We start from the raw sequence: 25,693 nt of genomic DNA on the forward strand, positions 1-25,693 counted from the left end.
ACTTGGTTTGTGATGTTGAATATGATTTTTTTGTTGAAAAGCCAGTTTGTGTTTTTGTTTAAGTGGACGAACAACTACATTTTCCTCAAATTTTGCCATCCTCAAATACTTGATATTGTTTAATCTTTTTAGTTTTACACAATTACACTAAATTATACATTTTTAAAAAGAATAACATTTCCTTTTTCTTTACAAAAACTTGATATTTGAATGTTCTATCTAATGTATTGTTATAGTGTATGCAATTTGACGAGTGAAAAATTTGGAAAATTTGTATTTTTGGCAAACTAGAGCTTTGTCACAGACGTGATGTATACCCCCACATGATGCATTGACACAGACTATTTTGCATGCTGTCTTCACAAAACAAGAGAATCTAATTTATGGCGATTTTTAATAATTATTATGCTATTATCATTTATGGCCATTTTTTACTTATAAAATCAAAGTGTGACCTTGATCTTGGAGATATTGACGTAATTCTTTCGTGCGACACACCGTCCAATGATGGTGAACAAATGATTTTTAAATCTCACAATGAACGACAAAGTTATGGCCCGGTCATGCTCATTTATGGCCTTTTTTACCTTTGAAGTCAGTGTGACCTTGACCATTGAACATAATTCTTTCGCGCGACACACCTTCCAATGATGAGGAACAAATGTGCCAAATGATTTGAAAATCCCACAATGAACGACATAGTAAGTTATGGCCCAGACAAGATTTCGTGACAGAGCGACCTACAGACAGACTGACAAAGTGACTCCTACATAGCCCCCATTACCAATGGTAATGTTGGTATAAAAATAATCACACAAAGCATTTGACGGCCCCCCAAAAAAACACAATGTTTTCAGAGTTGCTTTAGTAAATATGTTTGATGAAGTTAAGTTAAAGCCCATCAACTGTTTCAGAGAAGCTATTTAAGTTAATTTGTTTATCAATGTCTGGTAACAAGCCATCATCAATTTCAGAGTTGTTTAATAAAATTGTTGATAAAACAAGGGGCTAACCTGGAGCCTACTTTGTTAAACAGTCAACACATTTAAATTGCAATGCAATATCTGAAAAATATTGTTAATTCCTTATCATCTTCCACATGCCCTATATTGTAGGAACACATTCAGCATAAATCTCTATTTGGACAGAACTTAAGTTTCAGTCTAAACTTAGACTTGTCTTAAGATCGTTGATAAGCCCAAATTAGCGCAAGTTGTAGCACTTTTAAGACTTAAAGCTAAAAACAAACGCCAGTGTAAAAATCACAAACATTTAATTTTTTCATTGATTTGTGAACATATTACAGAAAAGCCTGCACTTGGTTTACAGACATAGACATACATTACCTTTAAATTAAATTGACCACAGCTTCTACAATTACGGTAGCAACTTTCTATGTGTTATCAAGGTTTGTCAGTACACTTCAAGGGATAGGAAAGTGGTATTTAACACTTGTCATCTCAGTTATAAATATAAACTAAAGGCATCCACTTTTGGAATCTAGATACAGACAACATTTGGAATAGATTCAGTAAAAAACAAACACGAGATGGATATAAAACAATGAGAGACTTGAATGTTAAAACAAATGAGCAATGAATCCTGATTTAGATTGCAAATACATACTGAGTCCCGTTGTTCCAAGTAATATCCATGTGACAAGCAGTTCAACATATAAATCATGGTAGACATCAACATTTGACTTAAATCATCATTCTTATTAAGAACAAAATTGCATTTACTTAAAAAAACAAACAACTCTAAATCCACAATATATCACTCATGGATCGTTCTTCAACCAACAACCCAATGCATAACACAATGGCATTTCACATAAAGGACATCTTAATAAATTTAAGATATTAAATTAAATCACTTAAAAAATATAAGCATACTTTTCAATGGGATTATCAATTTAACGGACCTGACAATTGGAAATAAACACAATCACTTCGATCTGAAAATTGAACAAACTTATGTATTTGTATGACAAGTTCTCAACTAGTATTTTTGTTAAAATGGCTGCCTTAGTAACTGCTTCCATAGTGACACATGTTGGTTGCTAGGGGACAAGATTCTTCCTGCATGGAAACTGCTGGTGAGTAAGCTTGTGTCCAGAACATGGAACTGCTTCTATTCCAAGTCAGGCAAGTCTGCAATTTCAAGTTCCCATTTAAAATATATGCCTAGTTTTGAGGAAACTGGGCTAAATGCATTTGTATGTGGACTGTACAGCTTATCTGGGACAACACTATGCACATGCATTTAGCCCATTTTTCAAGAACAATATTCATTAAAAAATATGATTGCCTACTACATGTACATCGCAAATGGTTGTCAGTACCGGACCAACCATTTTTATATTATAAGTAAAAAGTATATATTTCTGAACAAGGGCTGTTTGTAAAACATGCATGCCCCACCTATGGGCTGTCAGTTGTAGTGGCAGCCATTGTGTGAATGCGTTTTTGTCACTGTGACCTTGACCTTTGACCTAGTTACCTGAAAATCAATAGGGGTCATCTGCCAGTCATGATCAATGTACCTATAAAGTTTCATGATCCTAGGCCTAATTATTCTTGAGTTATCATCCTTTTTACTATTTCGAGTCACTGTGACCTTGACCTTTGACCTAGTGAACTGAAAATCAATAGGGGTCATCTGCCAGCCATTATCAATGTACCCATGAAGTTTCATGATCCTAGGCATAAACATTCTTGAATCATCATCCTGAAACCATTTTACTGTTTCGAGTCGATGTGACCTTGACCTTTGGCCTAGTGACCTTAAAATCAATAGGGGTCATCTGCCAGTCATGATCAATGTTCCTATCAAGTTTCATGATCCTAGGCAAAAGCTTTCTTGAGTTATCATCCGGAAACCATTTATCTGTTTCGAGTCACTGTGACCTTGACCTTTGACCTAATGACCCGAAAATTAATAGGGGTCATCTGCCAGTCATGATCAATGTACATATGAAGTTTCATGATCCTAGGCGTAAGCATTCTTGAGTTATCATCCGGAAACCATTTAACTATTTCGAGTCACTGTGACCTTGACCTTTGACCTAGTGACCTGAAAATCAATAGGGGTCATCTGCCAGTCATGATCAATGTACCTATGAAGTTTCATGATCCTAGGCCTAAGCGTTCTTGAGTTATCATCCGGAAACCATCTGGTGGACGGACCAACACATGTGCAAAACAATATACCCCCTCTTCTTCGAAGGGGGCATAAATATTGTATACTGGTAAGCAGCTTTTGGGGCAAGATATTGCAATTACTGAACTGTTTTTAATTGTATTAAACATGCACTTATTTAGGATATCTAAATAAAATATGGGTCACGGCAGCATACAATTATTAGAAATTCCATGATGTTTGTTATAAACACTTTGAGATGAATGAAGATTCAACTTCTATACATGTAGCATTCAAAATATATAGAAACATAAAACATTTGGACGTTAATCAATACGAGTCACTGATAAATTACATTACCTTCATCATCACTGTCTTCTTCATCGTCAGGCTAAAAAAGATAAATGTATCAATAATAAAAACTTTCAATGTTAATACCTAAACAAATTTGATACTTTAATATTTCGGGAAAATCTAAGTACATGTATATTGGAAATATTATTAAGATTTATCTTCATCAATGTTTGAAATAAGAAAAACAACAGCCAAGTGTTATTAAATATGTCCTGCATATTTACAAGAAATACTGAATATTTGAAGCCTATTGTACATAAATATCTAAGAATCTTTAAACATACCTCTATGGAATGACCAAATACTCATAAAGACAAAAGTTTGCTTAACCTATTATCAAGATTCATCACTGAAGATAAAGAATCATTTATTAATATGGCACAAAAATGGTTCCCATTTCATTAACAAATATATGAGCTTTTCAGAAGGCTTGGACTTTTTTTTGGTAAAAATCCTTTTTTTCCTACTGTTTGAATTATTGTGACAGTAATTTACCCACAGTGTATACTATTAAGAGGGCTTTTTTCCTATAGTGGCATAGTCCTTTATTTATTGAGCCGTGTTCTGGTAAAACTGGGCTTAATGCATGTGAGTTAAGGGTCATCTCAGATTTGCCTGTGTAGTCCGCGCAGGCAAAATCGCAGACCATACTTTCCGCCTTTATTTAATTTTTCATCTTAAGGAAGTCTCTTGACTAAACCCTAGTTGAAGCAAAAGGTGTTGTCCCTAATTAGCCTGTGTGGACTGCAATAAGTCAAGTTTTCCCAAAACGAAGCTCAAATTGTCCTTAGTTTAAGGCTATATCAATTAAACCTTTTTTAAACATGATAAATTTGTAATTGAGCTTGCTACATACCAAGTTCATGCCAGGCCCTGCACCGGTCATGCCTCCCATGTTCTGCATCATCTGAATATCACATCACATGGTAAGAGAATGAAATAATCAATCACATAACAAGGTAAAACAAGAAACCGTCGGAAACGGGTGATGCTCCCCAAAGTTGTTTTTTTGTCACAATATTGCACTATATATTCAGATAAAAGGAAACAGTAGTTGGGGGGGGGGGGGACAAGAAAATTTTTTTGAGAAAATTTCAAAGGGCCATAACTCCGTTAAAAATCATCCGACCAGAATCGGCTGATAATATGCACATCTCTTGGTAGTGAAGCATTCCATAAAGTTTCATTGAATTCCGGTCATTAGTTGCTGAGAAATAGCCCAGACAAAAATTGTGCACGGATGGACAGACAGACGCACACACGGACAGACGAAGCGGCGACTATATGCTACCCCCAAAATTTAGCATAATAAACAAGAGATGTGTTCGTCAGAAACACAATGCACCCTATTGCGCCGCTTTAAAATAAATTATTATTATTTATTGTTTTACCTTTGACCTTGAACAATGACCTTGACCTTGAACTTCCACCACTCAAATTGTGCAGCTTCATGAGATACACATGCATGCCAAATATCAAGTTGCTATCTTCAATATTGCAAGTTATGGCCAACATTAACAAGTTTTTTTCTTCATTCAAAATCAGTTCTGGTAACTGGACCCATTCCCAATGGAAAAAAGTATATATTTTTCCCAAATGGGAGCTAAAAATTCCCAATGGAACCAAAAAAAACAAACTATTTTTTTTATATCAATATTTTGTTCATCTCCCATCCATATAAGATTAACCTAAGTAAATATAATACTGGACACACTTGTATCCTCAATTTTGAAGCATTTGTTAGCAAAACAACAACACTAATTTCCCAATTTTAGTCAAAACGCCGCAAATTTTCCCAATCAAAAGGGACCCGGCCCCATTCCCAAAATGGTGGAAAAAAACACTGGTTAATGTGTTTTTTCAGACAGACGGACAGACTGACATACAGACAAACAGTTCAACTGCTATATGCCACCCTACCGGGGGCATAAAAATTTATCAAGTAATAATAACGTTTTGTCACTTTCTATTGGATGATAAACAAAAGAATACGAGGATAATTATCACATGATCTGACAATCATTTGAATTAAAACTAAATTTTACTAGACTTTAATCATAGGCATTTATTTTTTAAGTATTAAATGGGTTATTTTCTGACTCACTAAGATAAATGGACAATTATTTCTTAAATAAAGATTTGTTATGCATGCTCAATCATTTCCTTGATTCAAATCACCAGGATCATTTTCTGTGACGATGAATCACTTTGAATATGAATGTCTTTTAGAGATCAGTTTAGGCAGTTTGAAAATAGCCAATCTTGTTGATCACAAGTGCCAAAAGTTGAGCTTCATTTAAGTTTGTCATTTGTTCCTTTCTCAAACAAATAAGCTGCGAAATGAAACAAGAGCTGTTACCATAGGATGACTTATGCCCCCTATAAACGCTTGATAGAAGTTATGAGCTTTTTTCTACACCTAAAGGCAGATTTCGAAACCTAAATGCGGACCCTAAGTTCAAGGTCAAAGTCACAGGGGTCAAAATTTGTGTGCGTATAGAAAGGCCTTGTCCATATACACATGCATACCAAATATGAAGGTTATATCTCAAGGGACAAAGAAGTTATGAGCATTTTTCGAAACCTAAACGCATATTTAGAAACCTAAACGCAGACCCTAAGTTCAAGGTCAAGGTCACAGGGGTAAAATTTTTGTGCCTATGGAAAGGCCTTGTCCATATACACATGCATACCAAATATGAAGGTTATACCGTATACGTGGGCTTATAAGACGCATTTTTAAGACTCAAATTAATAAGTTAAAGTGGGGGTCGCGTCTTATAAGCGAGATACTTGTGAAAATAAGCGAAATTTTTCAAAATATCGAGTTAACTGGGCTTACGCTGGCCAAGTTGGACACTTGTCAATTGTTTTGAATCATCGCGGCAGCCATTTGCATTTTCTCTAAAGTCTGTATTTGCCCGTACCGTGTATCGGAACACTATGTTCAGTTACCGATTTACTTGAAATAAAATGTATCGTTATTGATTTTGTTGTCTATTATTTTTTATTTGAATTTTGTTATTTTGGGGTCGTAAGGAGTTATAGTGTCCATGGTTATACTTGAAAAGTTTGTATCACCCGATTGTCTGCGCACAACGTCGTTAAATGTCATATAAATTGGACATAATAGTATACGTGTGTAAGCGGCGACACGATGCCAAACATGCTTAAAATAACAGCAAAATCAGTTCGCAGTTTGAAACGGTTAATTGTTAAATAAACACGCAATTGCAAGTGCTTCTTGACAAATTTGTATCACCTGATCGTCTTTGTTCGACGCTGTTAATTGTCAATTAAGACATAATTGGCAATAAGGGTATCGTCTGAAAATAGTTACCAGTTTGCAACTGTCAATTGTTAAATAAACACGTTCATTCAGACGACCCCCTTATGCCGATGACACCTTATTTATTAGGGACCCACGACAGCGGGAGCAAAGAGGGACCGCATGCAATTATCCACATGTGGCTTTCTTCTTGACCCGTGATTTCACTCTATCACGCGATTGGCTAATTTTATGAAAGTAGGCATTACCTATAGACAATGGGCGTAACATTTGCATAATCAAGGTAATCTATATCTGCCTCTTAGTTTTCAATACCCGTCAAACAATACAATTATATTTACAAATTACAACTACTGAAATCGGCAAAATGAAACGCAAACGTAACTCTTATGATCTCAAACTCAATGGATGGTACACAGGACGACGAGTTGTTTGATGATCTTGTGGAAAATCGCGATCAATCTGAGGATGTATCGGCCTGTGCAAAGGTTAGTGATTGCGACGGTGATGTGATGATATCGGCGACTGGGTTTACGATGACAATCTCACTAGTGAGGAATTCTACGAACTGTTCGGTGAAAGCGATGATGAGGATTTCGAGGGATTTTAAGATGACTGATACGATCAATTACGAACGTAATATGTTGGAAATTGTTATGGCAAATTGATTAAATACGCAATTGTTAGAAACTGTGTTAATTTGATAATTATTTTTACTGTATGAATAATACTTAAAAATATATTAAAACCTACTTATATGTCATGAAATAAACAAATATTATTTACTTTGATGTTTGATGTTTTATTTTTCGGACTTGCGTGAATTACTAATTGTATGCAGCGCGAGTTTGAAAAATTCTCGATGCGTTTCTTATTGATTTTCTTCAACATTCTGCCGTTTTTCGGCCGATGAAAACGGCAAGATTTGACCACGTCTTACAGGCGGGTCAGTCTTAAACCCACCGATTATAAAGTCCGAAATCGGGGTGCTCTTATAAGCGAGGGCTTCTTATAAGCGCACGTATACGGTATCTCAAGAGAGATAGAAGTTATGAGCATTTTTCGAAACCTAAACGCATATTTAGAAACCTCAACGCGGACCCTAAGTTCAAGGTCAAGGTCACAGGGGTAAAAAATTTTGTGCGTATGGAAAGGCCTTGTTCATATTCACATGCATAACAAATATGAAGGTTATATCTCAAGGGACATAGAAGTTCTTCGAAAGGGGGCATAAAAATGAGTCTTATGCCATATGTCGCCATCTTAGCTCATGATCAGCCTGCAGTCAGTCACACAGTCTGGCAAGGAGTTACTCCGTCGGCTGATGTGACCACAAAGCCTTGCGTAACTTGACAGCAGACAGGGTAAATAATGACCAGACTACACTATGGTTCAAGCTGGTGGTGCATGGCTAAATACATGTGTAATAACTGTTGCCCTAGATGAGCCTGTGCAGAAACCTAAACGCAAAGTGTGACGGATGGTCCAATCACTATATGCCCTCTTTCGGGGGCATAAAAACCAAATACCGTAAAAATGCAGTCATAAGTCTACCCGTTCATAAGTCGGGGGTATAAAAATGTGACATTTTGTGTATGTTCACTTCATAAGTCGGGTAAAAAATACAGACAATGGGCAAATCTGCGTCAATAAAATTGCAAACCCATCAAATTTATTTCCGATTTTGTGACATAACTATATTGATCAACATGTTTATTACGGTATTTTACCATGCATAGCGCGCAGTTTTTTATCTTCAAATGTCAAAATAAAAATTTAGTGCGCGTAATACATTGACACAACGCTTTCCTGGTTGCTAAATTGCAAAAAATCCATTTCGTAATCGTAAATCTTCACAATTGCCGCCATTTTTGTTATTGCAAAAAAACTACACCCTATAATGTTATAGACTGAAGGGGCTGTTGTCGAAACAACAAATAGCGGGAAAGGTTAGGAATGAACGGGGTAGTAATAGTTTTGATTTAAAAAATGTCTTTGTTGGTGTTTTCACATTTCTTCATTGATTGTTCATTTAAAAAAATCGAGGTATATCGATCCCCGTGCGTCGCGGTATTGTTTGTTAAAGTTTTGTTGTCATGCAAACTCGTTGATTTCATCGCAAAACGTCTTATTTGAACGGACGCTAATTATTTCAATCATATTTCTCAACTTCGCTTTTGCTTTATTTTAATAATTTAATCCAAAGTTTAATGTTAGCAATGCCGAAAATTTGCACTCTATGTGAATTGACAGTTTGACGTCATCAAAGGAAAGCTGCTTCCTGTCTGAAGCAATAAAGCGACAAGTTTCTCGCCGACAAAATTGGCTTCCTTTGTCTAGAAATCAACATGCCGAACCAATCGTGTGTTTGTTCCTCAATGGCAATCGTCCAATTAAATAATAGCACGTGCAAAGCTCCGCCTTCGAACCTTTTGCAGAGAACGGAGGTGGAGTTTAACAGTTAATTGAGCAAGTGTTTTCCGTAAGTTGAGTTCCGATTTGCCGAAATTACTCGGCCCCAAGCATTGAAACGACGAATACATTTATCAATGATTTTCCGATCTCTGCATTTATATGCTACTGTGCGAGTATACTACGTAGGTTACAAACCAACAATAGAGATAAAGACTCGTTTTATTTTCTTTAAATAGAGACAAACAAATGATATTTGTCTAATGGCTTTACACCGATAACGCCAACTGTATGGAATTGAGCGTTCGGGTGTATTGTTTGTCTTACTATAAATACTAATCAACTAGACGCAGTGAAGGCGCGAAATACCGGGTCAAACTGGATTTAATGGGAAGCATCTTTTAATGGGGAAATATTTAAGTCGATGAAAAATAAAATGGGATCCACAGACGATTTGCGTAAAATTGGACATTGCGATGTTGCGGGTCTGCAGAAGATGTCATACGATGTTGTGAGTGGCAGGTAATGAAAATGTTACACTGTTCAAATGTGAGGAATAGGTAATAGTGGTTTGAATTAATGCGCAGGGGTCTTGAAAAAACGGATTAAATGATTGCGCAATATAAGAATGGTGGCCATTTTCGGCCAAATTTTCAGGTTTTTGGTCTTGAATTCTTTTTTTTCTCCATTTTGGCTTTAAAAAATCGCATGCGCGTTATACATGGTAGCGCGCTATACATGGTAAAATACGGTATATTAAACAAACCCGATAATATAGTAATTAAAAATAGTTTTACCTTGCAATTTGATAATTAGTAATAATCCAACAACACACTGCGCCATAATTTACGATATATGTGTTTAGAAATTTTGTAAACACAAGCCTCGGCGATTGTAAGAAACTGTACATGAAGTTTGTAAATCGGAACTTATCCGTATTTCTCGAAAATTCATTGATAATTGTATTCGTCGTTTTATTGCTCAGGCCGAGTTATTACTGCAAATTGGAACACAACTTGCGTAAAACACTTGCTCAATTAACCATTAAACTCCACCTACGTTTCTCTGCAAAAGATTCGAAAGGCGGAGCTATGCACGTGCTATTATTTAATTGGTTGATTGCCTTTAATGAACAAACATACGATTGGTTCAGCATATTGATTGCTAGACAAAGTAAGCCAATTTTGTCGGTGAGAAATTTGTCGCTTTATGGCTTTAGACAGGAAGCGGCTTTCCTTTGATGACATCAAACTGTCAATTCACACAGAGTGCAAATTTTACTAACTCTTTGTTTGTTCCCTTGGATTTGTTTGACTTTGACCTTAAAGGATGACCTTGACCTTTCACAACTCAAAATGTGCAGCTTCATGAGATACACATGCATGCCAAATATCAAGTTGCTATCTTCAATATTAAAAAAGTTTAAAGTTTTGGTTAAAGTTTTGGGACACACACATACAATGACAGACAGACAGGCCAAAAACAATATACCCCCGATCTTTTGATCCGGGGCATAAAAAATCTCCACTTATGACTGCAATTTAACGGTAAATGGGCCAACAAAAAATCGCTGCTGGTAGTGTTTACCTCAGCCAGGTCCATGTTCTTGTCCATCTCATCATCGGACTCATCCTCGTCCTTCCACTTGCTGAAATCTGTTTTTAACCAGAATGCCTGCAATAAGAAATCATTCTATGGCAAAACCTATTTATTTGAGCTTGAATGTATGGAAAGCCGAAAGCTTATTAAAATGCTCTTCCACTTGAGTTTGTTTCATGGGAAGAACCAGTTCTTGGTGTCTTTGAGGGGGGTCGAAAAGAAAGATCCCACAATGGGGATCAAACACACCACCTCCTGGTCGCTAGACAGACACCATATTCATTATGTGAAACTGCTCAGTTCAAACTAAAATCATAGAGCCTAGCGAAAAAGGGATTTAATGCATGTGCGTAGTGTCGACCGATATTAGCCTGTGCAGTCCTCACAGGCTTATCAGGGACGACACTTTCCGCCTTAACTTGATATTTGCAAAGAAGAGACTTTCTACACACGTAAAATTTCATAAAAGCTAAAAGTGTCGTCCCTGATTAGCCTGTGGACACTGCACAGGCTAATCTGGGACGATACTTCACACACATGCATTAAACCCAATTTTCACAGAGCGGGTTCATATTTAATCTGAGATTCAACCAACAGACTCAAAACAAAATGCTAGGACCAAGGAGTCTGAAAGTTGTTATTCTAAGTCACATATTTGGATGTTGATATTAGTTAAAATATTTGAGCTTTAATGTCAATACTGGGCATAATTCATGTAAAAACCAAAAATTATTCTTATGCTTATTTTTAAGTTACCGGCTCTGTGCTTAGATTCTCGCATCTTTAAAAAGTAGCGAGCTCATTAGTTGCTGCCTAAAGGAAGAGGTTAGCTTTTTGATGTAACTTAAGATTTGCCACAGGGCTTCCATCAAGAGTTTAAGACACTTACTACAGTAATTATATTAAACGCCTTGGTTGATTTATTTCTTCAGTTTCAAATGACCATGGGGCATGTTGTTATTGCATTAGCTTAATCACAAATAACCTTAATTTTATTGGATGTCTTTGTTTTTACAGACTTGCAAAATGTCATATTCAACAGGATTTCAGTAATTATCATGACAGTCAGTTAATCCCCTCACACTTGCTCTTGTTAAGCTGCTTCACCAGAAGTAGTGTTCATACATTAACTACATACTACCGGGTACTCTGGAAAAACAAAAAACATATATTTAGAAATAATGATTTCCTTGACAACTGTTAGAACCACATACACTAAATATAAGAGCTATGCAAATCATAAAAATACATTGAAATGGAAGACAATACTTTTTCAGAACAAATGTACCCAGGATTGTTTTCAGGAGTGTGTTTATATTGTATTTGATTGTATTTAATTTCCATGTGAATATTCAGTAACATGCACTAATTTCTAGGACCATTCTTGTAAGATACTGCAGTTTTCTTCCAGCTTCCAGTACTTGCCTTTTTGTGGTCCTTTAATAATTGAGGCCAGTAGGTTCCCGAAGGTTCCTTCTTCTTTATCACAAACGCAACATTTCTGGCTTTGACCCCATACTTGGATTCCTGCCAATATATAATATTATCGAGAAATTATTGGAAAATCTAGCTATTACTTCGAACAGGGATCATATTTTCCCGCAACATCCATCGGTCCAGATATAAATGGGGAAAAGTATCCAAAAATGTATATCCGAAATCATGACAAATTACGTTAAAATATATATACCATTGGTTTTGCCATTCAAGGTGGTATAATACATGTACAAGTAAAATTCCATTAGGCATTTTTTTTAACGGAACGAGTTTTCTCAACTGGTTTTATCATTTGGTATTTCATTGTTGTTCGTGTGCTGTTTTATCAGACTTTTTTCATTGTTGTCAATATTATTAATCTGTGTAAGTCTATACCGATGTTTTAAATTGTTGTCGACTCGATAATAGGTTACAAACATGCAGTGAACCAAACAAATGTCTGTGCGTAGGTTGGCTACTGACAACAAACCAAATAATTAAGAAATAATTTGTTGTCAAATTACCCACGGCCAATAGTTTAGATGCGTAGGGCACGGTGTATATTGATTGTAATCTAGAGTCCATGCGTAGGGATTTAATCACGAGAGCGAAGCATTTGAAACCACGCATCAAATTTTCCGGTCGTGAGTTATTCAACAACAAAGTATATAGTACACGAATTATTTCGATTATTACACGGTTTTACTTAAGATTTATTCAATGTATATTATTTTTCTTGTGTACTATTTTATGTGAAGTTCTGCCCATAAAAATAACTTTCGGCTGTTCTGTCAATCAGATCCGCGACTTTCATTCATAATTATATTAACGGATTATTACGCTGGTGGAAAATGTATCGGCATGTTTTGTTAAGTTACAGCGCGTGCATTCAGACGCGTCTTTTCGGATTCGTCTTTAATCCGCTGTTCACAAGTTTTTTATTCTTGGCCTGATGTGCAATAAACCGGTCCTGACCGGTTTAGAGACTGCAGCGAATGGTTTATCACACCTTATAGAGATAAGAATGTCATTAGGGTGTGTTAGCATGTACACTGTGTAATCGATTTCATGACATGGGAATTTTAATAGCAAACAGAATCGGACCGACTGTTTGGGATTTTCAATCGGTCTTTCATGACCCCAATCGGTCTAGGACCGACAAAACCGAAAAAATATGATCCCTGACTTAGAAGGATTTGTCTTTTGGACATAATTCTATATTTCTATAATCCTTGAAAGGCTATCATACTCAATGATGAGGAACATGTTTCATTAAAATTACCAAGTCTTTTGAGAATATAACGGGAAAAATATATCTGTTTTAAGCGATAGACCTTGTTCTTACTGTTAAATAGTTCCTCTACAAAGGTCATTAAAAAACTTTTACTACACTTCAAAGTACCTGTGGATTTACTTCCTTGAAGAATTCAATTGTAATTTCATACAGTTCTTTATTTGTTCCTCCTTTACCACTGAAAATAGACATGGTTCAACACAATAACACTTTACCACTTAGATACGTATTTTCACCCATTTGTAGTCCCTCAGAAAAATATATTTAATTGAAGACCTTTCTTACAAGATTCAAGTTTTTAAAGCTTCATCTCCAAACCTTAGATACTGATGTGCAGCAAACAGCATAAAACCTGAACAGGTTGCAAGTTACTCGCAGGCTGTTCTGGTTTTATGTTGTTTGCACACAGCCATGTTCACTTTGCTTCTAAGTGAGAAAGGATTTATATCATACAATGTGATAATAGTAATAAAATTTATGCCTTTATGAAATATCTAATAAGATTGGTTTTTATAATTATTAACATAAACAATTTACATTTACATTAAACAAATACACTTCAACACTGTTATTTCGAAGTCGTTGGGACCGTTAAAAAAACTTAGGATTAGCGATAATTCGAAATAGACATTTAACAGACGACTTCTTTGATTCTGTAATAATAAAACGTTGTGGAATTCACATGGTTCCGTTACACGCTACTATTAATAATTGTTTTACTTAAAAACATAAACTAGTCAGATGGCAATAGATTTCTACTTGTAACAAACGAAGGTATAAAATGATTCTTGTTCTTCTTTTTATGATTTCTTTAAGTTCAGAACATATTAAATATAATGAATATGCACTTATTATCAGAACATATAAAATATAATGAATAGCACAAATTATCAGACTATATTAAATATAACGCATAGCACAAATTGTCATACATGTTAATACAGATGAATACATTTTCAGAAATGTATTAACATTTTTTGAAAATAAGACGCGATGTCTCTCTGAACACTGGACTTAGCAGCACTAAACTGGACGCGTGTAACATATTTCTCCAATGTGTAAAGGACATTGAAGCACTCACTTCCGCCCATGTTTGCTCGCAGAAGGTAGAGTTTATATAAGATGAATTTCATTGGACCACATTTACTCTGACACATTTATTTGTTACTAAAGAATAAGAAACTACATAAATAGTAATTATCGGCTTTTGACGACATAATAAAATTAACGTCTTAGCGCAGACGACAAAGGAGTAATTATCAGCTTTTGACGCGCCACGCCCAGATGACAAAGGTGTGAAATTTTGCTAAGCGTTTTGCAGCTTTGACTTCGGATTAAAGATTGATGATAAGGTGCGAATTATATTGTCGGTACAGACAGAATCACTTAGAATTAACGATTTTTACCGTTTAACGATGTTTGGATTAACAATAAAATTTTACATTAAACAAAGAAGAACCAAATTCGGGACAAGAAAAATACTTCGAAATAATGGTGACTTCGGATTATTGGTGTTCGAAATAACGGTGTTGAAGTGTAAATTAACGTTGAATGATACTCTAAACAATTTAAAACAAATATTTGTAGTTTTATTATAAAATACTTATACATACCTAAATTTGAGTTTTTGTTCTGTTAATTCGATGGCTGGATTTTTACAATCTTCTAGACATATAGTCAAGTACACCACATCATTTCTCTGTGCCCATGTCACATTTGGTATTTTGGCGTGTCTAAATAGTAGAAATAAACAAAAACTGGAACAATAGTAATTTCAATTAAAAACCACGGATTTACAAATGTATTATGATTATTTTTTTAAACTGTGTTAACAACATTTTGTTTTCTTCATATTCTACAGCTATTCTGTAATTGAAAGATATTAATCATAATAGTAAGATAACAATTAGAGGATTTTCCTCCTTTTGGGGAAAGGGAGAGTGCCCTTCAGTTCAGACTAGTATTATCTAGTATTATAGGTAGTTGCCATAATTTAACTCTCAGCTTTATAACTATAAGGATTGCTGAGAGTTGCAATACACGTCTTTTGTCCAAAGGTGCAAAATTTGATCACCACTTCAAAGGCTTAGGAACACTGATACTGCAAAAACTTGTTAATGTTTACCTGTCTAAAGCACAAACTCATGCAAATCATACCATTAAGCAAGAAATAATGGCTTTTTATTTTCTATCATTTTTTTGTACGCTCTATCCACCATATCGGGAAGTTGTTGTAATGTTGCTGACTAAGAGAGTGGCTATTGGTTAGGTCGCAGCACACCAATCTTTTGCATATCGAGATATTTGATGTAACCAAAGTCTATATTGATGTAAATCAGATGTTGAAACTTGAATATTTACACTGTCCCATAGTTCAAAATGTCAGCAAGAATAGTGTGTTGAGACATCATTGTGTTTTTAAGGTTGCATGCAAAGGATAACGTTGGTAGGCTGCCATTCAGGAAAATTTAATGTGTTTTTGAAGTTTATTCATTGCTTTACTTAATTGGTATAAACCAACGCCGTCTGTTTAGTGATGCGCACGGAATCTGTGCTCAGGACTTCTATTGTGTTTATGAAGGGGTGCATATTGAATAGTATTATAGGACGACCATGGAGGTTACATGTACGAAACTGGATAGACACAAAGCATGCTAAGTCACTACTAAGTGTTGGAATTTTCTGGAAGGTAGGGTTTGTAACTTTGTATCTTGTATCAGGAAAAAAAAATTGACCCGAAATTTAACCAACCGCAAATAATGTTAAGGACAAATACGTTTATCAAAAGTTAAACCGAAATGTATATGTTGTTCAAAACAAAGTATAAATTTAAAATCGAAACTGAAGCTTACTCAGTGTGGTCAGCCATTTTGTTTGATCATCCACCATGTGTGGACCGGCAGACGCTTGTTTGTGCACAATGATTATGATACGAATTCTTTTCGAGCTTCTGATTGATTGAATAACCAGTCAATGCACGAAGTGTGAACAAATACCGAAATGACATACGAAGTACAAATGTATCACTCTCTTACACTGCGGTTCATTACATTCACATGTATGTTGAGGCATCAACGACAACTCTGCTAGGAGAATGGCGAAGTATGTGCATATATCGATAGACGTTTTCAATTTGATCTCGTGCGAATATCTTTTTACATACCTCTGGTATATAATAGAAGAATTTCAAACCGGAACAGAAAATAATAAAAATATAAGATAATACTTAGTGAAAAAACACTATTTACAATTAAAGGGCCTTTTTATCAAAACCGGTACCACGTATACTCACAGTATCGGCCCTCCTCATTGAATCGTGACTCAAACGATTCGACTTGAAAAAATACACCAAAGAAGTGCAGAACAGTTGATGTTTTTAAAAGTTTTAATGTATTTACTGCGAATTAATTACAATTACGATGAATTTTAATATTTCCAGTTTCGTTTGAAGGTATGGATCGATTTGTCATTGTCGGCTCGCGTACTACTTATATGTACCCTGAGAACTCTTAGAAGGAGCTAGGTCTAGCCAGTATTTTTGTTAAAATACTGCCGATTTTAATGCAGTTTTTGTTGTCAATGTCCAGAATATACAATTAACCACATATTTACATATAAAATATGTATGTTTTAAATCTTTTCACTTCAAATGTTTAGATGTATTCACTAAGAGATCCGATATTACGGATACTGAAAAAAAACTCATCAATAATATAAAAATAAAAATAATCATAAAAAGGGTTAATTTAGTAACAAAACACTGTAGATAACTGTTATTAAATGAACTATTTAAGGAAAAAAACCTCAAGTATTTGTAAACAATTGAAAGGTTTGCCGTTTTATGTTTAAACCCGGGTTCGAAGAGATAATCATAATATTCAAAAAGCCTCAAACACGATTTATCAAATCAAATAAATTTTATTTTGAGTCGGCAAGACATATAACAAGTAACATAAGCTGCAAAGCTTTTGAACCAACTAAACACCAAATGTAAACAGTAAAACATGAGCAAATTTAAACAGCTAAAAGAAAAGTCATATACATGATTAAGGGTGAAACACAGATTAGGACAATAATAACATGCAGCATTGAACTAAATTTGACAATATTTGACTTTTCTGCTGGTATTGCACAAGTGGGGGCGGAGAAAGACTGTCATGCATATGGGGCTAACTGTATTATCAAAACAATAATGCACAAAAAGCTGGACCAGCAGCAGAGTCAGTGTATGACATAATATTATTTCAGTAGAATACAAAAACATATCAAAAATCATATCAAAGCATAAATAAAATAGAAAAAATGGGAGGCAATTAAAAACTGTGTAGGAAGCTGCTGCTCTAGACCTGCAAGCAGGTCTAAAAACTGTAATAAGAAGGCAACGTAAGAAACTGAATCGAAAAAGAAACACAAAAGTGCGACAGATAAAAAAAGTGCTAAAGACGAATATCACCTCGAATCAGATTCGAGATGAACTGATCAGCAGCTTTCTCACAACAAACAGAATAAAAGCATGAAACAAACTATAGGCAAGCAACAAAATAGAAGCAAGAAAAACAAGATGCAAACTAAACTAGAAGCAAGCACAGGCAATCAAAATAAAATACTTAATAATACATAAGCATAGCAAAGACAGCAAAAGCAACTAATCACAGTGTGGAATGCGGCTCCAGAAAAAATTGTTCCTAAGTAACTTAATTTACAGGCAGAACATTTACATGCTTTGCCATTCCAGTGCATCATAAAGCTTTTTAATTGGTTAAAGTTACTAGATTTTTTGTAGCTTTCTGGTAAGGCATTCCATAGAGCTGGAGCCGCATGCCGGAAACTATTTATACCATACTTAGTAGTCTTGACTTGGAGAATCTCAAGAAGATTGGTATATCTGAAATGATAACGAGATTCACGTTTGATAACCAGGTCATTTAGAACGGGTGGAGATATACGATGCTGTCCGGTAATCTTGCGCAGTTAAGGATCAATGTTTAAAAACATGTTCTTTTATAAATTGGCAACATAATATCTAAATTTATTATGAAAATAATAAGTTCATGTGCTTATTAACACCAAAATATCTGATTAATTCAGTGAAGAACTGTCCGATTTGATTTCAAAACAAACATGACTCACCTCATTTTCAAACTATCACAGTGTCCGGTAATCTTGCGCACTTTGTATAATGACCTCGTTTAGGCAAAATTTCCAAAATTGTAGACATATGGTGTCCAATTATTGACAAAAAACATTCCAGAAAAATATTTTAAAAGTTAGTTTGTAAAACCATTGAAATTAAATGTGGATTTCTAGTGCAGTTTTTGTTCACTTCAAATCAATAAATAATATAGTCACTAATAATAGTGTACAATTAATAAAAAAGTACCGGTATGCGTGAAAAAAATGCATTACAGGTTTGATACCTCGATCATGCTTCCATAGTTTACAGAAAATATCAACTAGGCCATTGCGCATTCAGAGATCATACCAAATTGGTTTGACAGAATGGCGGGAAATGATGACTATGTCGTCTGATGCGATATATTTTCATGGCAAAAATACTATAACTGATCGGATATTGTGCAATGGAATGCTAAATTACACGTTGGATTTATGAATTCTTAATTTAAAGTATGAAAACGCTAAAGACTGCAGGGAATTTGTGATTCATTTTGAATTTTTCGTAAGAAGGCCAGTGTTTACGATGTATAGGGATGGCGCAACCGGTGTTTAAATGTAATGATCGAATTTAATTTTGCATGGAATACGTAACTTTTAAATCCGTTAATTCTTTAAAATGTGAAATTCCATCTTTCATCACTAAAGAAAACCATTCGTCGTCTGCGAGATTCGCAAATGCGAAGTGCGCAAGATTACTGGACGCGCAAGATTACCGGACTTAACTGTACTATTTATAATTTTGATGTTTCAAGGGCCATAACTCTGGTTCTTTTAATGAATAGGACTAGGACTTATAATTTGATAGTTCTGATTGAATATTATACGAGAAACAAAATTATATTAATATATTTACTTCTTGGAGATTACCAGTCTAATAATCATAGTAATTGTCTTATTCACTGTCATTACTTTGGTCGTATGCATTTTATATACTCTTGCAGTTTTCAGTACTCATTTGTTATTTAGAAAATTGTTTTTTTCCAAGATGTGAACAGTTCCATAATGTCTTTATAATGTGCGTGAATTTTAATTTATCATTTAAATGATCTTTGTATTTTTTGCCGAAAATACTTTTACAAACATCTATTTAAAATATTTATAGATCTTTAGTAATTATTACTCCAGAGAAAATATTTCTATGAAATACTGAGTTTTACTCAGAAGTAATATTAAACGAATGTTTTCCATATATAGATTGTAGTGAACCCCACAAAGTCACGTTATCCTGCACCCTGATTAGGGGTCTATGGTGTTTGTCGATAAGCGTCTTTAGATACCAAATGACCTGTGACTATATCCGGCAATTGCATAAGCTTTATTCGGAAATGTTTGTACAACATCCTTGTTGTGAAGCGTATAAACTTCCCTATCAAATAAATGTTCATGTAAACAAATTAATTATCATGTAAAGTCATGTCCTACTACACAATACACGACACAATGACGAGTTCCACAAATATATTCCGTGATAGTTTTGGGGTAAGTAGTTTCAATCCGTTTAGGGTTTAAATCGCTATTAATTTAGTCAATTAGTGTATCCAACAGTGTCATTTTTATATTCTTCAATTTTGTGGAGGCTGAACTAATTTCTCTTTAAAAAAAAAAAAAAATTTGTCCATACTATGCATATCGTCGATCAATGTAAGCCCAAACTCACTTAAGTAATTATTGATTCTCACAAAGACCAACCTTAGATATATTAAACAGCGATTTTTTATTGTCCAATTGGGAAAAGAACCCGTACCAGTCCAATTGGGAAAAATTGAGTCGTGAAAACCTGAAAATTGGGAAAAATTGAGTCGTGAAAACCTGAAAATTGGGAAAAATTGAGTCGTGAAACCCTCATATTGGGAAATTGGTGTATTTGATTTTATGCTCCCAAATACATTAAAATGGATTCCGAGTGTTGTCAAGCTGTCAATAGGAGGTTTTGGGGATTCCGATAATTACGTCACGTTTGTGCATGCTCAAATTTTGGCTGTCAAAACTGCGGCCATTCTGCTATTGTTTGTATGTGATGAACTGCATCGTGATAAGGTTGCAATCATATTCGCGACCCATTTGAAGAACAAAAAAAACTCAGAACTTGAAATTCTTGCAGATTAAATTGAATCCAATGAACGAACACAAATAAGGACAAAAACAAACAACAAATTGATTGAATTTATGTAATCAACATGTAGAAACTGATTTGAACCTACAATGTATTTGTCTGTAAAAACTTACCTTGTTACAGATGAACTAAATCCTCTTGATAAATGTAAATGCTTTTATTTAATTGTTCACAACAGTTTTGACACTCTTTGTTTCAGTATTTTTAACTCAGTGTTTAATTGCCCCTTTGTTTATCACAAACCGATCTTGATATGATCGGATACTGTGCAGACAATAACTAAGAAAACAGTGTGTAATAAACCCAGGGACCTATACTTGTATGACTCTGTATGGGGTCTCTGCATAAACCACATGTGTCTTGTCATTAAACACAATTTATGATACCTCCATGTCATTTCTTAGCATATTAAGTCAAAAACTTAACAGTTGCTTTAATAAAATATTTGAACATATTTAAAAAATAGACATTTGTCCGAAATGGATAAACAGCTAAGAACTTTTAAGTATATATATTAGCCAGTTTAAACATAACAATAAAATGTTTAATTTCTATACATTTAAAATATTTTACAAATTTACTGCTACCCAATTAACGTATTTAACGGGTACCTGCAAATGTAAACTCTTCTATAATGTGTAAAGATTGTGCGTTACTGCAGCAGTGTTCGAAACATCATCATGAAAACAAGCAATCGCGTTTGGTCATTATATACGGATATAAAATACTTGCGTAAAATAAATTAAATGTGTACATTTATGGTATCATAAAATGCTAGATTTGTATCGCTCATTATCACTAGAGAAGAATTTTCAATATATATGTACACGCAAAGACAGTTCAATTTGCAAAATATGCAGGTGTTTTTTTAATTGGAATGCTTAAATTATTATTATGTTCATTCAATGTAAACGAAACGAAAATTCATTCAATGTAAAAGAAAATTAAAACTACATTTCAAGATTAAAATGTATTGAGCCATTTAAGGGCTTTGTTTTATGACTGATTCAATACACCCCTTACACTAAATTTCAATCTCTGATGAAGAATAACAATATCGCATCCACACCACTTATAATAATATTCAAATTATTATATGTTTTATAATTTTTGAAATATCATTTATTAAAGTCTAACTTAAAAAAGAATACGGATATTTATAGTTTTGTTTTGTGAAATTGTTAGTATTAAGTCTTCCGACGACCTTAACTCTGATACAATATAATAGGCCGCGATCGAGAAGTTGACGGCCAATCTATTTTTAGTAACGGAAAACCCCTCTTGTGACGTCACACAAAAACCTCCTATATTATATTTACCTTGGTTCAAACCATAGAGCTGCACAGGGAAACTAACAAAATGTTGCATTTTCAAAAAAAATTTTTTTTTTTTTTTTAACTTAAATTGGGAATTTTTTGGCCAGCAATTGGGAAATTTGTACTTTTTTTGCAATTGGGAAAGTGCCGTTTACCGGTACTATATAAGGAAGGAATAAAATCACTGTTAAATATAGTAAAGGTAACAGGGATTTTAAGTTGAGCCCATTTAACATCTTGTTTCCTGGATGAAAGCTGACTCTAAACTCTCTGGTTTGCCCGGCATTGTACATAAAACTTGCAGTTACTGTACCAAAGCACACTATGTTTTATAACATCACTTAAATCAAAACTAGTTGTTTCAAGATCACAAGTTAAGGCCAAAGGTCAAATATTAGAAAATCTGCCTTTAAAAGGCAGATACATTTGCACAGTTTTTAGTCCTCTTCAGTAGATGTACTTAAGACATTGAAAAGTATCTCGTTAAAGTGAAGTTGAAGGGATCTTTTCACGCTTTGGTAAATTGACAAAATTGAAAAAAGTTGTTTCAGATTCGCAAATTTTCGTTTTAGTTATGATATTTGTGAGGAAACAGTAATACTGAACATTTACCATGGTCTAATATAGCCATTATATGCATCTTTTGACGATTTTAAAACCTAAAAATTATAAAGCGTTGCAACGCGAAACGATTGAATAATTTGGAGAGTTCTGTTTTTGTCGTTAAATTTTGCGAAACTACGAAGATTGCTTATATTAGGTATAAAATACGTCGAATATGTGTATTCGGCGTAATAGCTCAGTAGGCTAAAGCGTTTTTACTTCAGGACTCTGGCAGGACTCCAGGGGTCACTGGTTCGAAACCTGGTACGGGCAATGTTCTTTTCCTTTTTTTAATTTTATTCTTGATTTTTTACTGGAGCTTTTACGATCCAATGTTTACATTTATCGATATAAAGCATTTAATGAATAAGTTAAAAAATGCCAAAATCTGTGAAAAGGCCCCTTTAAGGGTCTTATTCCAAAAAAAATTATATTACATTTTTTTCTGTTTCCATAAAGAAAATATGTATATAATGAATTCTGCAAGAAACTCAATTTGACCTGCTTTTCTAAATTTGTTAAGGTCAAATAGAAATTCCAATTTTGTAAACAATCAATAGCAGAAGAAAAAAGTGCCATGACATTGAACGTAACATAACATGATTTACTGAATATTTTAAGTTCTGTAAGCTGACTACCCATTTCATCTTTCGAGTCCAGTGAGAATATCCACATATGAATTCATGTCAATTGTACACATGTTTGTGCCACAGTCTAAGCCATTAATCACGAGCGCCACCTCTGTTTTTGTGATGTATTGAAAAATGTGCCAATGCTACTTCCGAGGTGGTGCTAAGGACGGGATGTTTTTAATGTCACGGATATTTCTACAGAGTAAGTAGGTTTTATATGTTTTGTTCAACATATTCTGCAATAGTTAAAAGATAGGTTCATTTAGTTTGATTCAGCGAAGATTTATTCATCCACACATGTACAGAAACATATAACCCAATTCAAAACGTTTTCACCATTATAAGTTGTGTCATGGTTTAGTTTTAAACAGAAAATCAATGTATTTTGTCTGTGTGACGAGCTCATTTTTTACCCAATGAAATTGCATACAAATCAAACTATTGCTTTGAACATATATATGTTGTTCCATGCACACAAACATTGACTTGACTTCTTGTCGATCTAATGGATAATTTGATCCAAAAGAGATGGAGCCAATGCCAAGGATGTGGCACTAATGACAGGAGGTGGCGCCAATGCACATTTTCAGCTAATTTAATTTTCATTGTTAGCCATACACTTTTTGTGTTGTATTCACGGTTGAGTGTTTAAAGTTTTTTTCTTAATTCGATCATATTGAAATGTAATAAAAAAGTAAAGCCTGCATAGTTATGAAGAAACATGTGTTGAAAAGTGATTTTGAAGATTTCTGTCTTTGAATGTACATGTACTTTAAATCTGGATAGAAACTCAAGTATAATAAAAAAAAGGTTCACCATTAAAGCCAGAGTCCGCACAGGCTAATCAAGGACAACACTTTCCACCTAAACTAGATTTTTGCTATGAAGAGACTTTCTTTAAAAAGAAAATATCATAAAAGCAGAAAGTGTCCACACAGGCTAATCTGGGACGAGACTTTACGCACTTGCATTAAACTTTTAATGTGTGAGCACTTACTTGTATAGATTGGAAATCAGGTGGCTTCTATGTCAGAGCAATAGTGGCACTGTTCAGTATTTCCTCAGGGTCACAAAAAGGAAGAAGTGAAAAAAATCCATCAGTTAGTTTTGTTTTCATTTTATGATATTTTTGTTAAAGAAAGTTTTCTTTGTTATTGATTCTTGTAGAGCTATTGAATTATGTAACTTGAAAGAATTTCTTCAGGTTAACCAAAAAATCAAAAAAGAAAAAAAGTGTTTGATTGATCTGTTCTTTAAATTCTGTTTGGTATGAAAACTTTGCAGCAGGTCTGAATTTTCTTTAAGTCCTAACAAATATGTGGCTGATAACTTCTGAGATTGGTGAAGACTGTTATACATTCATTTATGTAATAAGCCAAATAATACTTAATTAAAAGAAATAGATGGAAATATTGTTTCCATTTATTATGGAAATTCATGCATTGACATAGATAAACTGGAATGCTTTTGTAGCAATTTTATTGTTTATTTGGAAAATCTGTGTATTACTTATTAGACTTAATTAAAAGCCCATTAAAACTCAAAATAAAAAAATATTTCTAAAAATAAAGTTAACACATAAAATATCAATGTTATAGCAAAAGCCAAAATTTCAACGCTAGATGTGGTATTGTAACATAGATGTAACGCAATACAAAATGCTCGTTTTTATTTTTGTGTCACTCCGACGCTGCCTGAAGCCAGTCTAGCGTTCACTCGTAAATGTTCGCATATAGTGAAGGGAAACTAACATGGAATATATTGTTGCACAAAAAATAAAAGCCAGCATTTTGTATTTTGTTAAAGTTATGTTACCATACCACATCTAGTGTTGAAATTTTGGATATTGCTATAAGGAACACTGATTTTTATGGGTACACTTTATTATGCCCCCCTTCGAAGAAGAGGGGTATATTGTTTTGCACATGTCGGTCGGTACGTCCCTCCGTCGGTCCGTTCACCGAATGGTTTGCGGATGATAACTCAAGGACGCTAACGCGTAGGATCATGAAATTCATAGGTACATTGATCATGACTCGCAGATGACCCCTATTGATTTTCAGGTCCTAGGTCAAAGGTCAAGGTCACGGTGACTCAAACCAGTAAAATGCTTTCCGGATGATAACTCAAGAACGCTTATGCCTAAGATCATGAAACTTTATAGGTACATTGATCATGACTGGCAGATGACCCCTATTGATTTTCAGGTCACTAGGTCAAGGTCACGGTGACTTGACACAGAAAAATGGTTTCCGGATGATAACTCAAGAACGCTTAAGCCTAGGATCA

At 34.4% G+C, this 25,693-nt stretch overlaps 2 protein-coding genes across 2 annotated transcripts in view; one reads left to right on the forward strand and one right to left on the reverse strand.

Annotated features, from left to right (window-relative positions):
- Nucleotides 1–1,256: 1,256 nt before the first annotated feature.
- LOC127855122 (co-chaperone protein daf-41-like) lies at nt 1,257–16,501 on the reverse strand. Its single transcript, XM_052390508.1, has 8 exons — nt 16,418–16,501; nt 15,179–15,298; nt 13,674–13,743; nt 12,221–12,322; nt 10,784–10,870; nt 4,352–4,402; nt 3,502–3,532; nt 1,257–2,153 (listed from the first exon to the last, which is right to left on the reverse strand). Exons 1-8 carry the CDS (start codon nt 16,432–16,434, stop codon nt 2,134–2,136), a joined length of 498 nt encoding a protein of 165 aa, XP_052246468.1. The 5' UTR covers nt 16,435–16,501; the 3' UTR covers nt 1,257–2,133.
- Nucleotides 16,502–20,080: 3,579 nt separating this feature from the next.
- LOC127855115 (nostrin-like) overlaps nt 20,081–25,693 on the forward strand; it is a 53,290-nt gene continuing 47,677 nt past the window's right edge. The window contains exon 1 of the mRNA XM_052390491.1: nt 20,081–20,219. Coding sequence (XP_052246451.1) covers nt 20,154–20,219 — 66 coding nt within the window. The 5' untranslated portion in view covers nt 20,081–20,153. The remainder of the gene's footprint in view (nt 20,220–25,693) is intronic.

This window comes from Dreissena polymorpha, chromosome 13 (genome assembly GCF_020536995.1).
Source record: "Dreissena polymorpha isolate Duluth1 chromosome 13, UMN_Dpol_1.0, whole genome shotgun sequence".
Lineage (NCBI taxonomy): Eukaryota > Metazoa > Mollusca > Bivalvia > Myida > Dreissenidae > Dreissena > Dreissena polymorpha.

Bases quoted from the DNA above. Each gene is read 5' to 3' on its own strand.
- LOC127855122 (XM_052390508.1), bottom strand. The intron at 10,871-12,220 runs GCAAGTACTGGA...TTCTTATTGCAG, and splicing joins TATTAAAGGACCACAAAAAG to GCATTCTGGTTAAAAACAGA. The intron at 2,154-3,501 runs GTAATGTAATTT...TTGAAATTGCAG, and splicing joins AGAAGACAGTGATGATGAAG to ACTTGCCTGACTTGGAATAG.